Below are 20,672 nucleotides of genomic sequence, written 5' to 3'. Positions count from 1 at the left end.
ATCAGTTTTGCACCGTTCTTAATATATTTTTGAAATTGTTCATCTTGTTGAAGTAACGTTGATCAAGTCTTTACCGTGATTTCAATTTCAAATAATGATTAATCATAAAATTTAGGCATCATCGAAAGATGAAAAGCAACTCTTCATCTTCCAACATGCATTAGAGTCCTCCCCCTAGAGACTCACCTCTCTAATCAAGATATATCTCAAATTGCTAATTGAATACACTTCAAAGGAAGTGTCCACCATGATGAAAAGTTCCTCTGCTGCCCAACCTGATGCCCACTTGCCAACGGGTGTTAAAAGACACCACCCAAAGCCTTCTGACTCGGGAGTTATTACAGACACCACTTAGAAGCCATCAGAAGCAACATGACACGAGAGTTAGTAACTCAATAATCCTAGAAGAGCTCAACCTTAAACGCACACCTCGTCATCGTCGTTGACCTTTGTCCGAGGAAAAGCCGGTTCAAAACGGACCCCAAAGTGGAAGTCACTCCAATAATTGATTACCTCCCAGACCGAATGGCACCGGGAGAGAGGACGCATTAGGCAAATTAATGGACAGAGCGTTCCTGTCGGTCCGGTCGGTCGGCCTCTTTTGGGCTGTCCCAAGGATCGGGGAGAAGATTAAACAATTTCACAGTGGAGTTGGTACCACCGGAGAGTCCACAGCAGGTTCGTCATGTTTTGTCCTCGTTGGGGGCATTGTATCCTGGAGGGCATCAAGGAGCAAATAAAGAGAGCACCTGGCCAGACGGGGTCGGGCTTTGAAGAGTGAAACCCGGACCTGGCTGTTTGATGATGAGGATTAGGTTATATATCAGTTGCTGGAATGTCATTTTCCGGAAAATGTGTTTTTTTTACAACTGCATGCACCAGTGTGGTAGGTGCCTTCCTCACTACTTGACAAAGGGTTCTCACAAAAGATTTGAAAAAAAAAAACCTCGAAAACCAAGGGCAAATTTTGGAAAATCTTAAGAGATATCCGCAAGGCTTCATACTTTAAATAAACCTAAGTAACTGAGAAATTTTGAGCCAAATCAGTTAAGGCATAAGGGTTGCTTTTTATCTTTGAAGTTTGTATGGGAAAAACCGCAAAAATCTATGGGGAAAAGCAAATTATTCAAAACTCAACCCAAACGGTGGCGTTAAATGTGTCGGATCTTTTGTATGAAAAGATTTTTTTTCATCAATTTTAACGATCTATGATCGGATGATGGATTTGGACATAGTTAACACAAATTAAGGAGACCCATCTTTAAAAAGTAGATAAATATAACTTAATTGATGATTTCAAAACATTAAACAGGGTTGCCAGATCTTCAAACTTCTAGACTCATTTGTAGGGTTAGTGAAATTTCACGATTTCGCGAAGAGCGTGAATTCCGTGAAATTTGGCTTTTTCCGCGAAATGCCGTGAAATTTTATGTTTATGTGAAACTGTAAAGATTTTTCTCAAAATGATTTATCTAACTCAAATAGGAATACACATAATCTTATGAACTGCTGTAGAATTAAGTGAGTTAATACCCTTGTTCAATTACTAACATAGGGTTAGTGATTTTTGACGATTTCGTGGATGGCGTGCAATTCGTGAAGTTTATCAGTCTTATCAAATCATTTTTGTTTTTCAAAATAACAACATAATAAATATTTAAACCATACAGACTATTTATGAAAATTTTAAATGTTTTCAATTGAAAAGCTTGATACGAACCATTTGAAGAATTGTTCAGATTTTTCAGTGTTTTTAGAAACATACTTAGTTTAGTAATATTTTCATTCGCTGTAATAACAATTTTACTGCTTTTTTATTTGACAGGTATAAAATTCAAAAGAAATTAAAAGAATCATACTTTGTTTTATTCAAAACAAAATGAAAGCTTTGAAATCATTTTTAAAAAACTTTACACATTTTTTCTGAGTCCTGTTTAATTTCAACGAAATTTGATTATTTGGGTGGATGATTCCCGTGAAAGTTAAATACAACTTTTTTTGTTTTCATCTTGAATTAAAAATTTTGATTTCGTTACAAGTTATATAATTTTTTATTTTTTATGAAAAATTGAAACTTTGAAAAGGGAGATGAAAACCTTTAACAAAATGTTAATGTGCTAAATGTCGCCAAAAAAATCAAATTATTCAACTCATTTTTGTTGGACAAGATTGTTAAATCTTGCACAGTAAAAAACATGGTAAAATTACATCTAAAAAGGGGTACATCTTTTATGTCAGAAAAAAGCTTTAATTTTACCTCTAATAATGTGTAAATTTACATCTGAGCAATTCTCTGAGATTTCGGTCATTCGATTTTTTTTGTATTTTTTAATCCAGCTGAAACTTTTTTGGTGCTTTCGGTATGCCCAAAGAAGCCATTTTGCATCATTAGTTTGTCCATATAATTTTCCATACAAATTTGGTAGCTGTCCATACAAAAATGATATGTGAAAATTCAAAAATCTGTATCTTTTGAAGGAATTTTTTGATCGATTTGGTGTCTTCAGCAAAGTTGTAGGTATGGATATGGACTACACTGAAAAAAAAAATGATACACGGTAAAAAAAATTTGGTGATTTTTTTATTTAACTTTTTGTCACTAAAACTTAATTTGCAAAAAAACACTATTTTTAATTTTTTTTATTTTTTGATATGTTTTATAGGACATAAAATGCCATCTTTTCAGAAATTTCCAGAATGGGCAAAAAATCTTTGACCGAGTTATGATTTTTTGAATCAATACAGATTTTTTCAAAAAATCGAAATATTGGTCGCAAAAATTTTTCAACTTCATTTTTCGATGTAAAATCGAATTTGCAATCAAAAAGTACTTGTGAATTTTTGATAAAGTGCACCGTTTTCAAGTTATAATCATTTTTAGGTAACTTTTTTGAAAATAGTCGCAGTTTTTCATTTTTTAAAAATAGTGCCCATGTTTGCCCACCTTTGAAAAAAATATTTTTGAAAAGATGAGAAAATTCTCTATATTTTGCTTCTTCGTACTTTGTTGATACGACTCTTAGTTGCTGAGATATTGCCATGCAAAGGTTAAAAAACAGGAAAATTGATGTTTTCTAAGTCTCACCCAAACAACTCACCATTTTCTAATGTCGATATTTCAGCAACTATAGGTCCGATTTACAATGTTAAAAGATGAAACATTCGTGAAATTTTCCGATCTTTTCGAAAAAAATATTTTCAAAAATTTTAAATCAAGACTAACATTTCAAATGGGCGTAATATTGAATGTTTGGCCCGTTTGAAATATTAGTCTTGATTTTAAATTTCTGAAAATATTTTTTTAGAAAAGATCGGAAAATTTCACGAATGTTTCATCTTTTAACATTGTAAATTGGACCTATAGTTGCTGAGATATCGACATTAGAAAATGGTGAGTTGTTTGGGTGAGACTTAGAAAACATCAATTTTCCTGTTTTTTAACCTTTGCATGGCAATATCTCAGCAACTAAGAGTCGTATCAACAAAGTCCGAAAAAGCAAAATATAAAGAATTTTCTCAGCTTTTCAAAAATATTTTTTTCAAAGGTGGGCAAACATGGGCACTATTTTTAAAAAATGAAAAACTGCGACTATTTTCAAAAAAGTTACCTGAAAATGGTTATAACTTGAAAACGGTGCACTTTATCAAAAATTCACTTAAGTACTTTTTGATTGCAAATTCAATTTTACATCGAAAAATGAAGTTGAAAAATTTTGCGAACAATATTTCGATTTTTTGAAAAAATCTGTATTGATTCAAAAAATCATAACTTGGTCAAAGATTTTTTGCCCATTCTGGAAATTTCTGAAAAGATGGCATTTTATGTCCTCTAAAACATATCAAAAAATAAAAAAAAATAAAAATAGTGTTTTTTTGCAAATCAAGTTTTAGTGACAAAAAGTTAAATAAAAAAATCACCAATTTTTTTTACCGTGTATCATTTTTTTTCAGTGTAGTCCATATCCATACCTACAACTTTGCTGAAGACACCAAATCGATCAAAAAATTCCTTCAAAAGATACAGATTTTTGAATTTTCACATATCATTTTTGTATGGACAGCTACCAAATTTGTATGGAAAATTATATGGACAAACTGATGATGCAAAATGGCTTCTTTGGGCATACCGAAGGCATCAAAAAAGTTTCAGTCGGATTAAAAAATACAAAAATTAAAATTAAAGAAAAAAGACCGATTCCATAGAGAACTGCTCATCTGGCAGACGCTAGGAAAAAATATCTGTAATCCTAAAAAAATATCAAACCAGTTATAGTTACATCTAGCTTACTAAGTCCGCGCCCCAACCCGCACGGCCAACTAACCGCTGTGAAAACTGGACGATCAAAGCCAATGTACTTCTATGTGCCCCGTACATTGTATGCTGTATTTACTGCATATACGGTACATAGAGGTACATTGGCTTTGATCGTCCAGCGGCGAGTTGGCCGTGCGGGTTGGGGCGCGGACTTAGTAAGCTAGATATAACTTTCGCCGGTTTGATGTTTTTAAGAATTACGGATATTTTTTCCTAGCGTCTGCTAGATGTAAATTTACACATTATTAGAGGTAAAATAAAAGCTTTTTTCTGACATATAAGATGTACCCCTTTTTAGATGTAATTTTATCATGTTTTTTACTGTGTGCTTTGATATGGAATTCAATAAAATGAAGCAAATCAGCGAAAACTGTTTAACTTCATAAGTCGAATGTAAAAAAAAAGTATTTCAATAAATGAGAATACGCATGCTCTACACTTTATTTCAAAATGTATCTAGAGCCCATCCATAAACTAGGTGGAATCTTTTTTGAAAATTAGGAGATTTTTTTTTGTGTCACGTTCAAATTGATGAAAGATTTTTTTATTTATTGAAGAATAATTTATAATGAAGCATGAAAAATAGTTTTTGTGATTCAAACATAAGATTTTTAGAGTTATTTTAACATTTTTACGGTCCGTGAAATTTGCGTGAAATTTGATGTTTTGAAATTAAGTCCCCATGAAATTTGCAAATTTTAAGCGTGAAAAATCACTAAGCCTACGTCATTTGGTTTGTATTTTGATAACCTATCAAACGAAAGGTTAGATAATGGATCTGGACTCATTTTCCATACATGTAAGTGAGATCTTTGCTTCGAAAAAGTACATTGAAAACACTTAAGTGGTCATAACTTGATACAGAGTTGCCAGATCTTCGAACTTCTAGACTCGTTTAGCAGGATTCGATTACTTATCCAAGGATATTTTGAATGATGGTTCCGGATATTTGTTAATCTAGTTTTTTTATATACAGATAAGTGAGCTTCAAAATAACACAAACAATATCATTGAAGGGGTCATAAAGGTCAAAACAAATTTAGCAAACCCTGTAAACAAAGTATTTTGATACAATGATACTCCAGAAAATAACCTAGATCCCTAAGATAATGTCTAGGCTTTCCGGCTATTTAGCAGCAGAATTGATTACCTTGGTCTAGAGGGGGAAAGGTCTGTCTTTGTTGTTCTGCTCAGCTTTACTGCTGCTCATCTACGCATACGCATTAAGGGCAAAAGTGTAATCAAACCGCTAGAGATACTGAGTGCTAGTAAGATGAACTACCTTTCCGGTGGAGAAGAAAAGTTGCATGCAGCCGGAGGTCGTTCGTTCATCAACCAAAAGCAGATAATAAAACGACAACAGTGAAATGATTAGGAAGAAAGAAGAATGACGCTGCTGTACTCACTTGCAATTTGTCCATTCCGGGCGCAGCAATCCCCAAAGGACGACCCCGGCGAGGAGCACCCCGGTTGATGCGGATGCTGCTGCTGGTGGGTTGTTGCGGCGGCGGTGGGGTGATGGTGCTGATGATGATGATGATGGTGGGGGTGGTGCGGATGTGGGTGGCAATTTGGACCAGACGAGGGGGGCCTCGGCTGTTGTTGCTGCACCAGGTGGTGATGTTCCGACGGCGGTTGGTTGTGGTGCTGGTGGTGATGGTGGTGGGAGGTCGCCGATGAGGACGCCGACGTCGAGCAGGAACCGTAACTGGCCGCGGCCGAGCCTTGCTGCTGGTGGCAAGTGGCGTCGTAACAGGGCGACTGTTCCCGCGGGGCCACCGTTAGATCATCTTTGGTGAATTTGTTCTCCGGCGAGCTGGCCACTGCAGGGTGGGATGGTTAGAGAAAGAGAAAGAGAGAAAAATGGAAGAAATGGGTGAAAATTGGCCGGTGAGCACCAGATGGGGAGAGGGGTGTTAGGATGTGTCTAGATTATCTTGATAAAAATGTGGAACAACATCGGAATCTATGAAAAATTTTCATTATTTTGAGCAAGTTTCATTTTATTACGCAGGTTGATTAATTCATAAATACAATTGCTATTTTCAGCATAATTAAGATTATCTTCAAATTAGGTTACTGGATTTTCTAAAATTAATTTTCAACTGACAAAAATTAACCCAAGTAAAATGATCGTATGTCTGCTATCTTTCACGATGAAATGAATGAAAGTCTGTTTGAGTTAGTGGGGTAACTAGATCTCATTGGTTGTAACACATAATCTCTTTTATAAGCAATAATTTGTAGTCAATTTGAATAATCAGAAACCTATTCTGCATTGGAGAAAAATTGAGAAAAATATGAAAGAAAGCCCGATTTCAAGCTATTTACAAAAGCATGGTTTAACCGCTAGAAGTCATCTTTGACAAAGCTCTAGCATGTGTTGATCTACATGTTTAAATTGTAATTGTGTAATATTAGCATTCTCTTCAAAATTCTATTTTTTTTAATTTTAATTTTATATTTTTTTTCAATTGATAGATTATTGCTTATTTCGTTAAAAAGATCAACTTTTTGAAAGTTTTGTGTTGGCAATTTTTTAATGCAAAAATATAAATCCTTTAGCATTGTAAAAAAACTGAAACATGAAAAAAAAACAACAAAAAATGCAACAAATAGTTTTGCATATTTTTCTCATTTTATGAATCAAGAGAAGAGAGTTGATTGATAAACTGTGAGGTGGTAGTTAAACACTGGATTCTCGAGTCCTAAAAAAAAACTGGCTTTATTTATTCCTAAAATTTTCTTGAAATTTAAATTTGTGTTTTGGTATGAAAAAAAAAAACAGTAATATTTATTTTTATTTTGAGGGTTGACTATTACATTTGAATTCTGAAATTTATCATGCTTTATTTGTCATGATTCTCTACGAATAACCCTTTAAGCCTGATTTTGTTTTGAATATTTGATAGGAAAATGATTCTCATGATCATACACAAATTGTAGGCTAGTTTTGAAAATTTTGATTTTTGGGCTTTATATGACCCATCAGGTTTCAAACAACATACATAATTTTGAATTTAAATCAAATTTTCCAAATGAACGTCGTTTGACCTTTAACTTTTTTTATATTTTTTTTCGTGTCAAGTGACCGATTAAATTTCTGAAGTCATAAGGCTTGAAACTGCTCTTTTGTTCAAAGTTTTACTATTTGTGATACATTTGAACAGTTCTGGAGATTTTTTTGAAAAGGTCCAATAAACCAAATTTTTAGTTTTTACTTGTTGGGTGTTTTTGAAACCGCCTTGAGTCAGGGGTATTGAAAAACACCCAAAAACCAAGCACTGAAAATTTGGTTTATTGGTCCATTAAAAAAAAAACTATAGAATTTTATTTTGTCACATCGAAAAAATATAATAAAACCTCTTTTATTACTTTTCATTATTTGTTTTAAAGCTTTCTGTGTTGTTTCAATATAATCGTTATATTTGATGTTGTTATTCTTTGTAATAAGGTACTCAAATACTACCATTACTTTTCAGGATCTATCAAAGGATGACGGGATAATCATTTTGAGTTTTCTAGAATAGACAAGTTTCATTAGTGTTTTAAGCTGTTTAAGTATTACGCAAAATATCCACTCTTCTAATTCTACTTTGATTATTGTCGATGAAAAATATATTGTATGGTACTAATTTATTCAAGTATATCTACAGTTGTAATTCAATCTAGTCTACGTAAGCAGCAGATTCTAAAAGCTTTCAACAATATACACATACTGAATAGTAATATTTTATCTTAAATCATGCATATTTTTACTTCAGGTCATATTTTAAAGCTACTACAAAATTCCTTATCTGTGATATCCACCCAGCTGGATTAGAAGCTTAATGCGCTGCTTTTTCCGCACGATTCGCGGAACCATAATTTTATCATGCCTCGCTGGGAGTCCCAGAACACAGGTTCCAACATTTCCACTCGGGAACTCCAACCTTGCGGGCGGAGGCAGAACGATTTGCCACCGAGTCGTGCGTCGTCGTCATGTTCCATTAGCAATGCTAATGAAGCCGTTTTGTGACAGTTGGGTTGGTTTTTGGCGGTGGTTTTAGTTACTCTCTCTGCTGGTAGCTTAGTACTCAACCGGGCTAGTATACAAGTTTATCTTTCTCGTTAGGCTATTTGAATAATTATATAATTTGATTATTATGCCTCGAATGCAAACATTGTGAAAGTGATAACTTTTTGGGAGCGAAATTTTACCCGCAAAGTGATTCCGAGTGTCGGAAATGAGGTCCTGGATTATGTCGGACACGTGCACGGTGACATTCCGCGTGCACGAGCAAAGTTTAATCTTTCGATGTCCCTTGTGGACCACGATTGAGGGTCGTCCTTCGCCCGGTGATGAAAGCTCACGTATTATTATTATGTAATGGAGATTTTCTCCGAGATAATTAGATTGCTCCATTACCTGTGGTCAGGAAGCCGTCCGGGCTTGTAATCTCACTGAATGTGGGCTTTTCATTTCGGGATCACGATGGTGAATGCAATGGATTATTGGATGGAGGATTTTCGCGGTTGGATAAGTGACATTATTTTTTAAAGATGTTTCCTTATAATTAATTCACCACAAAATGACTTGACTAAACTCAGCCTAAAATAGTAGTTTATGCAGCAAGTTGCAAAAAGAGATTTTTTTCAACACGAGTCGTACATTTATTCAACGAGGTTCACCGAGTTGGATAAATACGACGAGTGTTGAAAAATCGAGTTTACAACGGGTTCCATACAACATTTTTTGCAATTCCAAAAAACACACACTGAGTGAAGTTTTATGTCAAATTTTCATGTATTTTGTAAATAAATCGTTTAAATCAAAAAAAAAAATGTTGAAAAGTGTTACTTTTCGAAACAAGTGCTGAAAAGTAGAACTTTTCAGCATTTATTTTGAAAACGGTTACTATTCGATTCTGTTTTTTTTTGGTAGAGAAAAGAAGGCTGTTTCGTCGTTTTAGAATGAGAGGAAAAGTAAGGATTTTGACGACGGAATTGCAAAAAGATTCTTTATGCAATGTAAATGTTATAATTAGTTTTATTAGTTTTTACCGATGTTTCAGAAGAATTCATTAGGAAATGTTATGTTATGAGTGCTGGATTTTCACTATAGCTTTGAACTGCAGTTATCGTATCGCCACGAAAGAGCGGTGTAGAGAATATCATTTTTTCGAAGATTATGGCTGTATTTTCTTGACAAAAAGCCTGCAATATTTTGAAAACGGTAATTGAAATAGTAGTTTATGCAACAAGTTGCAAAAATAGGATTTTTTCAGCACGAGTCGTACATTTATCCAACGAGGTTCACCGAGTTGGATAAATACGAAGAGTGCTGAAAAAATCAAGTTTTGCAACGAGTTCCATACAACATTTTTTGCAATTCCAAAAAACACCCATCGAGCGAAATTTTATGTCAAATTTTCATGTATTTTGTCAATAAATCGTTTAAATCCAAAAAAAATGTTGAAAAGTGTTACTTTTCGAAACAAGTGCTGAAAAGTTCAACTTTTCAGCACCAATTTCAGTGCTGAAAAGTAGAACTTTTCAGCATTTATTTTGAAAAGTGTTGCTATTCGATTCTGTTATTTTTGATACAGAAAAGTAGGCTATTTCGTCGTTCAAGAATGACAGGTAAAGTAAGTAGTTTCACGATGGAATTGCAAAAAAAAATCAGATGAAATTACTATATAAATGTGAGGAAGGCACCTAAAAACTAAACGAGGAATTGATAACGCTTTTTTTAAAATAAAATAAGATCTTTCTTGTAAGAATGAAAATATTAAGTACATTTTTGGATTTTCGAAAAATCCAAGTTCGCTTACATTTGCAATGCAAAATTAATGATCGATCATTATTATGAAACATATTTATAAACAGGTTTGTTTTTTGTTTGCACTACATTTTTTAAGATTATTGTTACAGTTAAAAAAAATAATCATCAAAGAAATAAAAACTAAACACGGCATTCCTAACTCTAGGCTGTTGAGGTTCGAATAATATTTTGAATTTCCCATTAAATAATGTGTCTTTCGAATTTTTACAATAATGTTTCAAAAACGACAGTGGATTTACAACAATTTTTATGTTATCTCTTGATAAAGAGCAGGTTTTTTCGGATTTGCGAGTATGTAATCAAGAAGGCTTCCAATTTTACATAAAAGTTCTTTTGATAAAAAATTTATTATATTCCACGATTTAGAGCTAGAAATCGTTGAAATACGTGGGATAATAAAAATTTAAAAAAATGGATGCCGCCCCACCGTCGTGAAATATTGAAAAAAAATAAACTTGGATTTGTGGCCCCAAATTATTCCTTACACTTAAAAATTGAAAAAAAAAATTTTACCCCCCCCCCTTTTTTACGCACGATTTTTTTAAAAAGAAAATCAGGTGGTCATTTTGAGCCCACCAAAATTTTCTTTTCTTGTTTTATTTTTTTGTTGTTCCATTTTTAGTATTTTTATTTACTAAAACTAAACAATCAGTTGACACTCAGCAGCCGAACAGATAGGTTGTACACTCATACGTGCTCGCAGAATTAACCTCGTGAACTTGTTTTCAAAATGGCCAATAGTGTAAAACAAAAGAACAACATTCCCACGTTTACGGATAAACGACCTCCAGTTGAACACATAAGGACGTACCCAGTTTCATCATCTGGACCATTTTACGTTTATATTAAGAAGCGACAAGTTTCCCTTAGTTTGCTTACTCTTGCTGACGATATAAACAAACGTTATCGATCAGTACAAGAAATAAGATGCCACAGTCCCGTAAAAATCCGAGTTTCATTTACAGACCGAAATGAAGCAAACGGATTGGTCAAAGACAAATATTTTCGCGAACAATATCATGTATTCGTACCATGCAACCACGTTGAAGTGGATGGAGTAGCGTATTCCGAAGATATCTCTCCATCTATGATGAAAAGTCAAGGAATCGGAAAATTTAAGGATTCCCATCTCAAGCCCACCAAGATCAAGTTTTGCCGCCAATTATCGAAATTTTCGGAAACTGATAATTGTTATGTTCCATCTCTCGGACTTCGAATAACATTTCATGGAAAAGTTCTCCCGGACTTTGTCCAATATAAGAACATCGTGATGCCTATCCGACCATATTTCCCAAAAGTGATGTACTGTATCAACTGTACGCAGTACGGTCACACGAAAAAGCATTGCTCTAGTAGTGTTCGTTGCTGCATATGTATGGGTGAACACGCTGAAGCTGATTGTTTGGAGGAAAGCAATTCTTGCTACAGATGTAAACAGCCCCACGATAAAATCTCCAACTGCCCGAAATACATCGCAAAAACCAAGACTGTGAAACAAAACCTCAAGAAGATGCACAAACAAGCGTACATCGAATCCAAAAAACCACTACCAGCGGAATCAATTACTAGTGAACAGAACCCTATACCATCACACCGCATCGTAGAAGTTCCTACTAACACAAATGTTTGTAAAACAACACCAGCTATATCTCGAAAACAAAAGAAATCCAACTTCGACCTCATCAACACCAGCACCTTGCGGAGCCGAATCCGTACCCGCAGGACTGGTCAGCTTCGATCAACTCGTCGACCTGTTATGCAGTTTATTCGACATCGGCCAGCATTGGAAAGCATTCCTGCAGCTCATCATGCCACAACTGAAATATCTGATGAACGAAATCGCAATTAAATACCCTTTAGTTAGAGCGTTTATAACTATATGAATATGTTCGATTAATAACTTTAACTCTGTATTATGATACCCGGCTCCGTAGAGGGTTTCCATTTGAGCCATCTAAATAAACGAATAAAAAAAAAAAAACTAAACAATATAAACTTTTTTAGTTTATGTTTGTTTCTGATAATATTTGGCTTATTCTACCACCTCCTATCATAACCTTTTTAGTTTTTCCATGTATTTGCTGTAACTTTTTTGTGTTTTGCTTGTTTTTCACATTTATACTATATTATGACACCAGGACATTACTAAGAATACTGAATACAATTTTCCCATAAAATACTGAAAAGGATAGTGAAAAACTGAGATAAAGTTGACCCCAGATATTTTTTTTGTTTTGAATATATTGAACAACTTCTAACCCTAAAATTTTCTTTAACTCCAAGTGTTCTTCTTTTTTCAATTTTTTTAGACCGAAAAATGTATTTTTCGCAATTTTATGTTAGTATTCGTTTTTATTTTGTTCAAATTCCGTTAAATAGATCAATCACAGCTCCTAAACAACCAAACTAACATGTAAATCAGATCACTTTGGACTAAATACCACCATCCCTGATGATGTAGTCTTAACGATGTGGCATAATACCATCATCATCATCATCCATCCTTGCTCGACATAGCCAGAGGAGGGATTGTGCGACAATTCGCATCCTAACATTATGAGACCGAATCCGGCCTCACCTTTTTCTACTCCCATCAGTCCTCGGCCCATGTTTCCACTCGAAAAAAAAGAGAGGAAAACCCCGAGCCATGCCTTTGGCGGGGAAATTTCGCTCAACATACACACCAGTGTATCAACATTGATGCAAGGAAAAAGTTTTTGATTTGTTATGCAGAGAAAAACTTGTTTTTTTTTTGTTTTGCGAAAAGTTCTTCCAAAATTTCACGGTCTTCGCGCATGGAAAAGGTGGTTCCAGCGCTTGTTTGCGGGTTGCTTAGGCAAACAAATGAAGGATCGTTCTTCGGGTAATGGCCCCAGGATGATGGACAAGACCCAACTGGGACGCGTTGTCGAAGTGGGTGATGGATGTGCGAGATGTGTTACTGCTCCGGAGGCAATCAAATGTGTTGCTGTGGCTAATGTTGGGGTTTCTTCGGCTGTTCTTTGTAAGGATTGAAATATGATACTTAAATTTTCATAAATTTCAATTTTTTTTGTTTAAATGAAAAAAAAAATACAAAAACAGAAAGTTTGAGTTTTATATTTCAAACGATTTACATGACAGGTATTTTGTAAGGATATCTGGCTTAAGCTTTCCACACACGCACAATGCATTCCACACTTGTAAGCTATCTCCGGTGAAAGCACGTTTTGGGCCTGAAGCTGGCTTTCTCGGGGACCAGCATCAATGGCAACGATTTGTGAATACATCAACGGGTAGATGTCCTTGATAGAGGGGTCTCTTTTTACGCATTGAAGAAAACGTTTAGAAATGAGTTTTTAATTTTATAGAAGTTTTGAGGTTATATTTGTTACTTCTACTTTGATATCTCCCATAATATAAATACAGAGGAAACATATCTTTAAGTTCATATACTTCAAATATTTTCCAAATTATAAGATTTCTTCCTTGCGCAAATCGACCTCCATTTTGCGTCAGAATTCCAGTCCTTTGAGGGCTGCCACCAGTTCCAGTGAGTTTCGTTTATCTCGAAAATGGTGAATAAAGTGCGATTCCACCCTTTGACGATGTGGGGATTTGCAAAACTCCATTTCATTTCGGATGGGCCAAGTGTGATGTGAATGAATTAGTTGGAATGTCACAAACCGGGAGGGGTACATCAACTCTGTGGAAAACGTTTCACGGCTGTGTGAGACTAGGTATGTGCTATCAGTATAGGCTGTTGCCGAGACTGACTGAAGTACCATGGCTTTGAAAGGGATTCCTGTGGTTTAGGAGTGGGAGAGTGAAACTGACACGTGTTGAATATATTTATTTGCATTCCAACTGGTTCGATTTCAATGGAAACTATGTTCTGCTGGATGTTTCGGTTCATTTCCAACAATATCAGTGAGCAAAGCTTTGGCTCATGAATTTTTAATGCAATTACTAACTTACTTAGTATTTTGATATAATCTGATAAGTATGAGAATCATTAGTCAAATAAAAACTCTGAAAGCGTAGTTACTTTTACTTATCAGACTTTTCTCTATACATATAGAGTTAATTTACTTTCAAGGAAAACGTTGAACATTGCGCTTGTCTCATCCGTAACCTACCACGAAATTCCCGTCAAGTTACGAAACTCCAACCAGAAATCCGGAACAGTGATCAAAATTCCAGCAAATTCACGAACCATTCCAGATATTTCACCGGATTGAACATGGTACTGAACAAAAAACCAGTCAGCCAAGCTCAAATCCTGCACACACCCTTTGTGAACCTTGTGCCAGTGGCGATTCTCGAAAAAAAAAAAACGAATCCATTTTTATCCTAACCTCCCTTCTCGTTACCATGCCAACTCATCTTGTAACACATTTTTGGGAGTGGAAACCACTGCGTTTTGTCGGTTCAAATATTCCACAAATTTACATTTCTCACATTTCAAAGCTCGCTTTTTTCTCACTCCTCTGGGATTCGCATCCCGGTGCGAAGGTGAGCTTAAGTCGCAAAACGATTCCTGGGTTGAACGATCTGTTTTTCGGTTATGGTGATGAGTGAATCTGGGTGAAATGAAGAATAAATGCCATTGAATTGGGTTTGAAAACAATATTTTTGCAATTCCGTCGTGAAACTACTTACTTTTCCTGTCATTCTTGAACGACGAAATAGCCTACTTTTCTGTACCAATATAGCAACACTTTTCAAAATAAATGCTGAAAAGTTCTACTTTTCAGCACTCAAATGGATGCTGAAAAGTTGAACTTTTCAGTACTTGTTTCGAAAAGTAACACTTTTTAACATTTTTTTGATCTAAACGATTTATTGACAAAATACATGAAAATTTGACATAAAATTTCACTCAGTGTGTGTTTTTTTGGAATTTCAAAAAATGTTGTATGGAACTCGTTGCAAAACTTGATTTTTTCAGCACTCTTCGTATTTATCCAACTCGGTGAACCTCGTTGGATAAATGTACGACTCGTGCTGAAAAAATCCTCTTTTTGCAACTTGTTGCATAAACTACTATTTTACCACAACTTGGAGGCAGTTTTGTAAATTTCGAAAATAGCTTGAATTGAATCAGCGGTGGTCCATGTCGTGAAATTCCTGTTCGTTATCAATGCTACAATTAATTTTCCAGTTTTTGTGTTTGAATTTGGGTTAAAAAAAAACCTTAAACACCACTTAAAATAATCGCATTCCATGCCATCACCAAATCCACTCCATTAGCAAATCCATGCGCAATAAAAATTGCAATATCTGCCCCAGATTCGTTAGTCGTACAGTACTCTCCATTAGCCGCTGATGGAATCAAATTTACATCAATTTTACATGTGGATTTTATGGTGCACTCACCAACCCCACAAACCGAAACGTGCTACTGCATACACAACCGAAGTTTTGGGGTCCCAACACAAAACAAGTAACGACGACGACAACCACGAGCGTCGCTGTTGTCATTCTAGCTCGCACCCCCCGGGGGGAAAAACTGTATCGACAGCTTCAACACCGAGTAGAAAAGGATAACACGGAAAAATCCTTTGGAAAATCACGTTTTGTGCGGGAACCGTTTGTCAGCAGCGCTGATGTGGCAGCTCCACTGGCGTAGGGTAACGGGTTCAAATTTCGCGTAAATTCTGTTGATTTGGGGGAAAAAGAAGCTTTTTCCAAAATTGTATTCGCTGCTCCAACTTGCTTCCGAAAAGATCCAATTTTCAAGATTGCAGATCTGTTTGCTGATGTTCGGAGTGCACACGCACACACAAACACATTCAGGCTCCTTATCAGGAGGGGCTACGAAAATCCAATAACCAGTGGAAAATCTACCAGCAAGCGTGCATCGACTCGGAAATGTCATTCCTTTGTGGACCACCGATCAGTGAGGTACTCCTGGATTTTAGCTCCTGAAAAGTGCTTAAAAAGTGCAAAAATGCCTCACGGCAAGAAAAAGAGGCGGTCCTCACCAGCAGGATCGGCAGATTTGAAAAAGCTAAAGAATGCCGAAGCGCTACCTGCAAAGCCAGGCAGTTTGAGCAAGGACGCTCAAAAATTTTCTGGAAATCAGTTCGCTACCCTCCCTGTGGACGTGAGCGAGAAGGAAGAATTTGAACGACGGGAAAAGTTGCCACCCATTTTTGTGAAAACATCGTCATCGGATTCGGTGCGAAAGTGGCTGACCGGATTTATCAAATCTGGTGCTTTACGAGCTTCCATTCGCTTGTGTGCTGATGGACTCAAAATTCTGCTACCTACCAGAAAGGATTACAACTACGTTCGGGAGTTCCTGAACAACACAAAGATTGAATACTACAGCCATGACGATCCAGGTAAACGCCCCATGAAACAGGTCCTCCGAGGCCTGTATGACATGGATGTGAGTGTGCTGAAAGAAGAGCTCAAATCTCTTAAGTTGAACGTGATCGAAGTCTTCAAGATGACGAGACACAACAAGGACATCAAGTATCGTGATCAACTGTACCTGGTTCATCTCGAGAAAGGATCGACAACGCCGTCTGAGCTGAAGGCAGTTCGGGCAATTTTCAACATCATCGTGTCTTGGGAACGTTATCGCCCAGTGCACCGTGACGTGACACAATGTTCGAACTGCTTGCAGTTTGGACATGGTGGAAGGAACTGTTTCATCAAGAGTCGTTGTGCAACCTGCGGAGGTGAGCACAAAACTCAAGCTTGCGAAACAATCAACGAGAACATCGAAGCGAAATGCTTCAATTGCGGCGGCGACCATTCTACCAAGAATCGGAGCTGCCCAAAACGTGCTGAGTTTGTAAAAATTCGGCAGCAAGCGACGACGAGGCACCAACCAAATCGTCGCAAAACACCACCAACTTTCACGGACGTGGATTTTCCTGCTTTGGCGTCACCTGGAGCGGAATCTGTTCGAGTGGTTCCAAATCTGCAGCCATTGCCGTTGAATCAGCGGCAAAGGGTTGCAGAGAATACAACACCTCCTGGCTTCAGTCAGCAACCGAGGGAAAACCAACCAGCATCAACGGATGAAAGCAGTAGTGACCTGTTTTCACCACAAGAACTTATGAACATTTTCATCGAGATGACAACAACTCTGCGTGGGTGCAAAACTCGTCAGGAACAAGTAAGAACGCTTGGAGCATTCATCTTAAAATACACACAGAAAAAAAAATGTAAATTTACCCAACACTGAAATCATGTTTTGAATGTAAACATCCTCAATGTAAATTTGAAATTCATTGTAAAACGTTGTATTGCACGTAAAGAGCCTTCATGTAAAATGAGATTAAACGTATCTTATAAATCTCATGCAAATTGCATTTTTATTCCCGGCAAATGATAAATTTGAAAATCTAAAAAACATGTAAGTAATAATTTAATGTAAAATTAGCTCATCGTAAATGTTGAAGGCACTTAAAATCCAATTGGTTGTTGTTGTTAATGACAGTTCAGCATTATTGAGGGAATGGTGCGTGAGTGTTTTGTAGTTAATATGCTTAGTTTGGCTGGTAATATTAAAGATGCTAGTGATTGTTTTGTGCTCAAAGGTGCAAAACAACAACATTAAGTTACAGGTGCCGAGTTACCCGTTGTTTGCATGAAAATTCAAAACAAAGCTCATAATCGTGAAAGTAAGAATTCATTTTACCGTTTCTGCTACAAACAAAACATTGTTATTGGACTTTGGCATTAGGTTTTACATCGCGCTGGATTGATCGCGTCCAAAACGGATGATTAAACCGGGAGTGCTTCCCACCGAAGCAATCCAATATTCCGGATCTTTGTTTGTTTACGTCTGGGATTGAAAGGAATGGGGAACAACCTTCCGGTTTCATTGCAGCGAATTAAATGGGTAAGCATAATTTCATAAATAACAAATAATTACTTACAAATTCAAATGTTTTTTGGACAGTTTGGCCGCATAAACCTTCTGTAGAAGTACAGGCAGCTTCTTCCGTAGCCTTTTGACTTCTTCACCAGGCCCAACAGTGCAAGAGCTGGCGAATCCCCCTCCGTTTCCAGGTTGAACGGCCAGAACAGATAGAGTCTCGACGACTTCTTCCTTCTTGTCCGTGTCATCGTTGGCAGGGTTCTGCCTAGGAACAGAATAAGCGGCAGCGGAAACTGCTTTGTCCGTGGTGTCAGGAGATTCCGTTGGTTCATCAAATTCCGGTTCCGATTCAGATGATGCACCTTTATCCACTTCCGGATCAGAATATCAACTCGTGCCTACAGGTAGGATTTCGTCAAATTAAGGTCATAAGTAGAAAACAATGAACGTTTTTGTGAAAATACTTACGAAATAGACTTTTGTAACTAAATAATAAAATAACATATAATCTAAATTACAAAAATCCGTTCAAATTTCAAGAAGCTTCTGTGTATCTGAAAAAATGACAGATCATTTATGGTGTCAAATTTAATACAGGATCACCTTGACTTACTTAAATTTTTATCAATTGCAACTCCAACAAGTAGCACCTAAATTTGTTTTGGCCTCAGTTTTATCCAAAAGTGAGTATAAAAGCTCTTTTGATGCATTCGTTTTATGGCTTTCGCATGAATTCAATTAATTGGTCCGTATACAAATTGACGCGAACACACCGAACAAATAGTACAGTAAGTATCAAGCAGCTAATAATTATTTAGGCAGTTTAGAAAAAAAAAAAATCCGTAATTACATCGATTTTTGACTGATGACTGATAACATAAACTTAAAAAAAAAATTGCAACGGCCTTAATTCACAATCAATACTTTTACTTTACTTTTCTTCCTAACATACAAGTATTTTAGATTTCTACTAGATATTTAGAAATTTATTAATGAATTAAAAAAAAAAGATTTTGAATTGTCAAAAATTGTTAATTTGTTACAAGTTGCTGAAAGGAAGTAGTTTATTAAAGATTGGAACATTGGTTTAATTTCAAATTTAATCGGTTTGATTTCGGAAGCGTGTAATCTAGTACCTCTTTTCAAAAGTCTACACTACTTTTGGTTATTTCTTTTGCAACGTGTAAATTTGTTTGGCTTCTCACGCATCTTTTCTGCTTCTGTCAAAAAAAAACCAAAACAACACAAACTCCGAGCAGAAAGTAAGTTCGTTTTTATTCGTTTTCACTCAAGTGAATCAAGTGAATTCCAGTCAAATATCCGGATTTTTGACCACCACCTGGAGGCGCGATTGTTGGTCAGCCCACTGCAGAACCATACGGTAAAAGCTTGATACTTGAAACTTGGCCGGGCCAAGAGCATTTTTTCCGCATCCCATAATGACGGAGGAGGAGGAAGTGGATATGGACTCGCTCAACGTTAAACAGCAGCTGTAGGTTGGATTGGTAGATTGTTTGGGGCAACAGCCGTATGAATAAAATTCTACGCAGCAGGAGCAGGATTATGAGAACGATCTGACCTGGGAGTTTGGGAACCTCATCTTCGTTGTCTTCCGACAGTAGCGATGGTTGGTTGATGGAAGTACGTCCGACTGGGACACTTCGGAAGCGTCCGAGGTGGTTCACGGGGCAAATCCAAAAAGGCGACGTTGCGGGGATCGGGCGGCAAGCGTGGCCGACGTCAAACCAAAGTAGCCATATAAAAAGACCTCAATCGGCTACATGCAAACGATCGTTAGCAGTAGTGTCCACCGGTTGACCTTTTCCGTCGCCCTGTTTGCACGGGTGTTCGTGTGCTATCACGAGCGAAGGATGACGGCCGACTCTTTGCCGAGAAGCACAAATTCAAGAAGCACGTCCGCCTGATGCACGAGATGATTCGCGAGTACGAGTGCCACCTGTGCCACAAGAACTTCTCCTCGCTAAACTCGGTCCACACCCACATCCGGACAATGCGTTCAAACGTAAGTTATTTCACAAAACCTGCTTTCTAATAAGATCCCAACCACTTCTTCTTTTTCACAGTTACACATCCGAGCTGTCCCTGAGTTACCACAAGAAGAAGCACAAAAATGACCAAAACTGCCAGGCGACCCAGAAGTGGACCAAATACTACACCGTTCTTGTGCTCGAAACCGGCGTCAAGAAGAGCACCCAGCACATGAAGCGGTGCAACACTAGTCGACGTGCAGCAAGTCGGCACACACCTCAGCAAAACCCACTTCCCCAAGGAATTTTGCTGCACGCTGTGTGATGCGGTGTTCAAACGCAAAGAAACGTACGAATCGCACGTGATGGAGCACGAGCACGGCAAACGAAACGTCCACCAGGACGATGAATTAGTCAAGCAAAGAAAGGGCCATGAAGGACGACACTTTGTAGTCGCGTAAGTAGTAACAACACTTGATAAATCAAATAACTTTTTGTTATGTTCTATGTGAAACCGATTTTTGTAATTATCTTTCAGTGCATTCAAAATGCTTGTAGGGCCATCCAATGTACTCATGAATTTGATCAAGCTCAACATTTTGTTGTTGAGCGTTTCAAGCTAGTCGTTCGTGCTGTTCTTATGCGACTGCCAGAATGCGTTCCTCCGTAACTGCCGCGGACCACTCAAATGGACAAAAGGCGGCTGCTGTTCAACCTGGTCCA

The 20,672-nt window shown here is 36.8% G+C and overlaps 1 protein-coding gene across 11 annotated transcripts in view; it reads right to left on the bottom strand.

Moving 5' to 3' along the window:
* LOC120418411 (dual specificity calcium/calmodulin-dependent 3',5'-cyclic nucleotide phosphodiesterase 1A-like) overlaps window positions 1-20,672 on the bottom strand; it is a 673,125-nt gene that overhangs the window by 103,140 nt on the left and 549,313 nt on the right. For 9 of the 11 annotated variants that reach the window (XM_052707729.1, XM_052707722.1, XM_052707727.1 and 6 more), the window contains one exon: window positions 5,722-6,138. The exons of the other annotated variants lie outside the window; for them this stretch is intronic. In XM_052707729.1, coding sequence (XP_052563689.1) covers window positions 5,722-6,138 — 417 coding nt within the window. The remainder of the gene's footprint in view (window positions 1-5,721; window positions 6,139-20,672) is intronic. 11 annotated transcript variants of the gene reach the window in all.

Source organism: Culex pipiens, chromosome 2, assembly GCF_016801865.2.
Source record: "Culex pipiens pallens isolate TS chromosome 2, TS_CPP_V2, whole genome shotgun sequence".
NCBI lineage: Eukaryota > Metazoa > Arthropoda > Insecta > Diptera > Culicidae > Culex > Culex pipiens.
The sequence above is the reverse complement of the archived record's forward strand: the minus strand, read 5'-3'. Positions and strand labels throughout refer to the sequence as shown.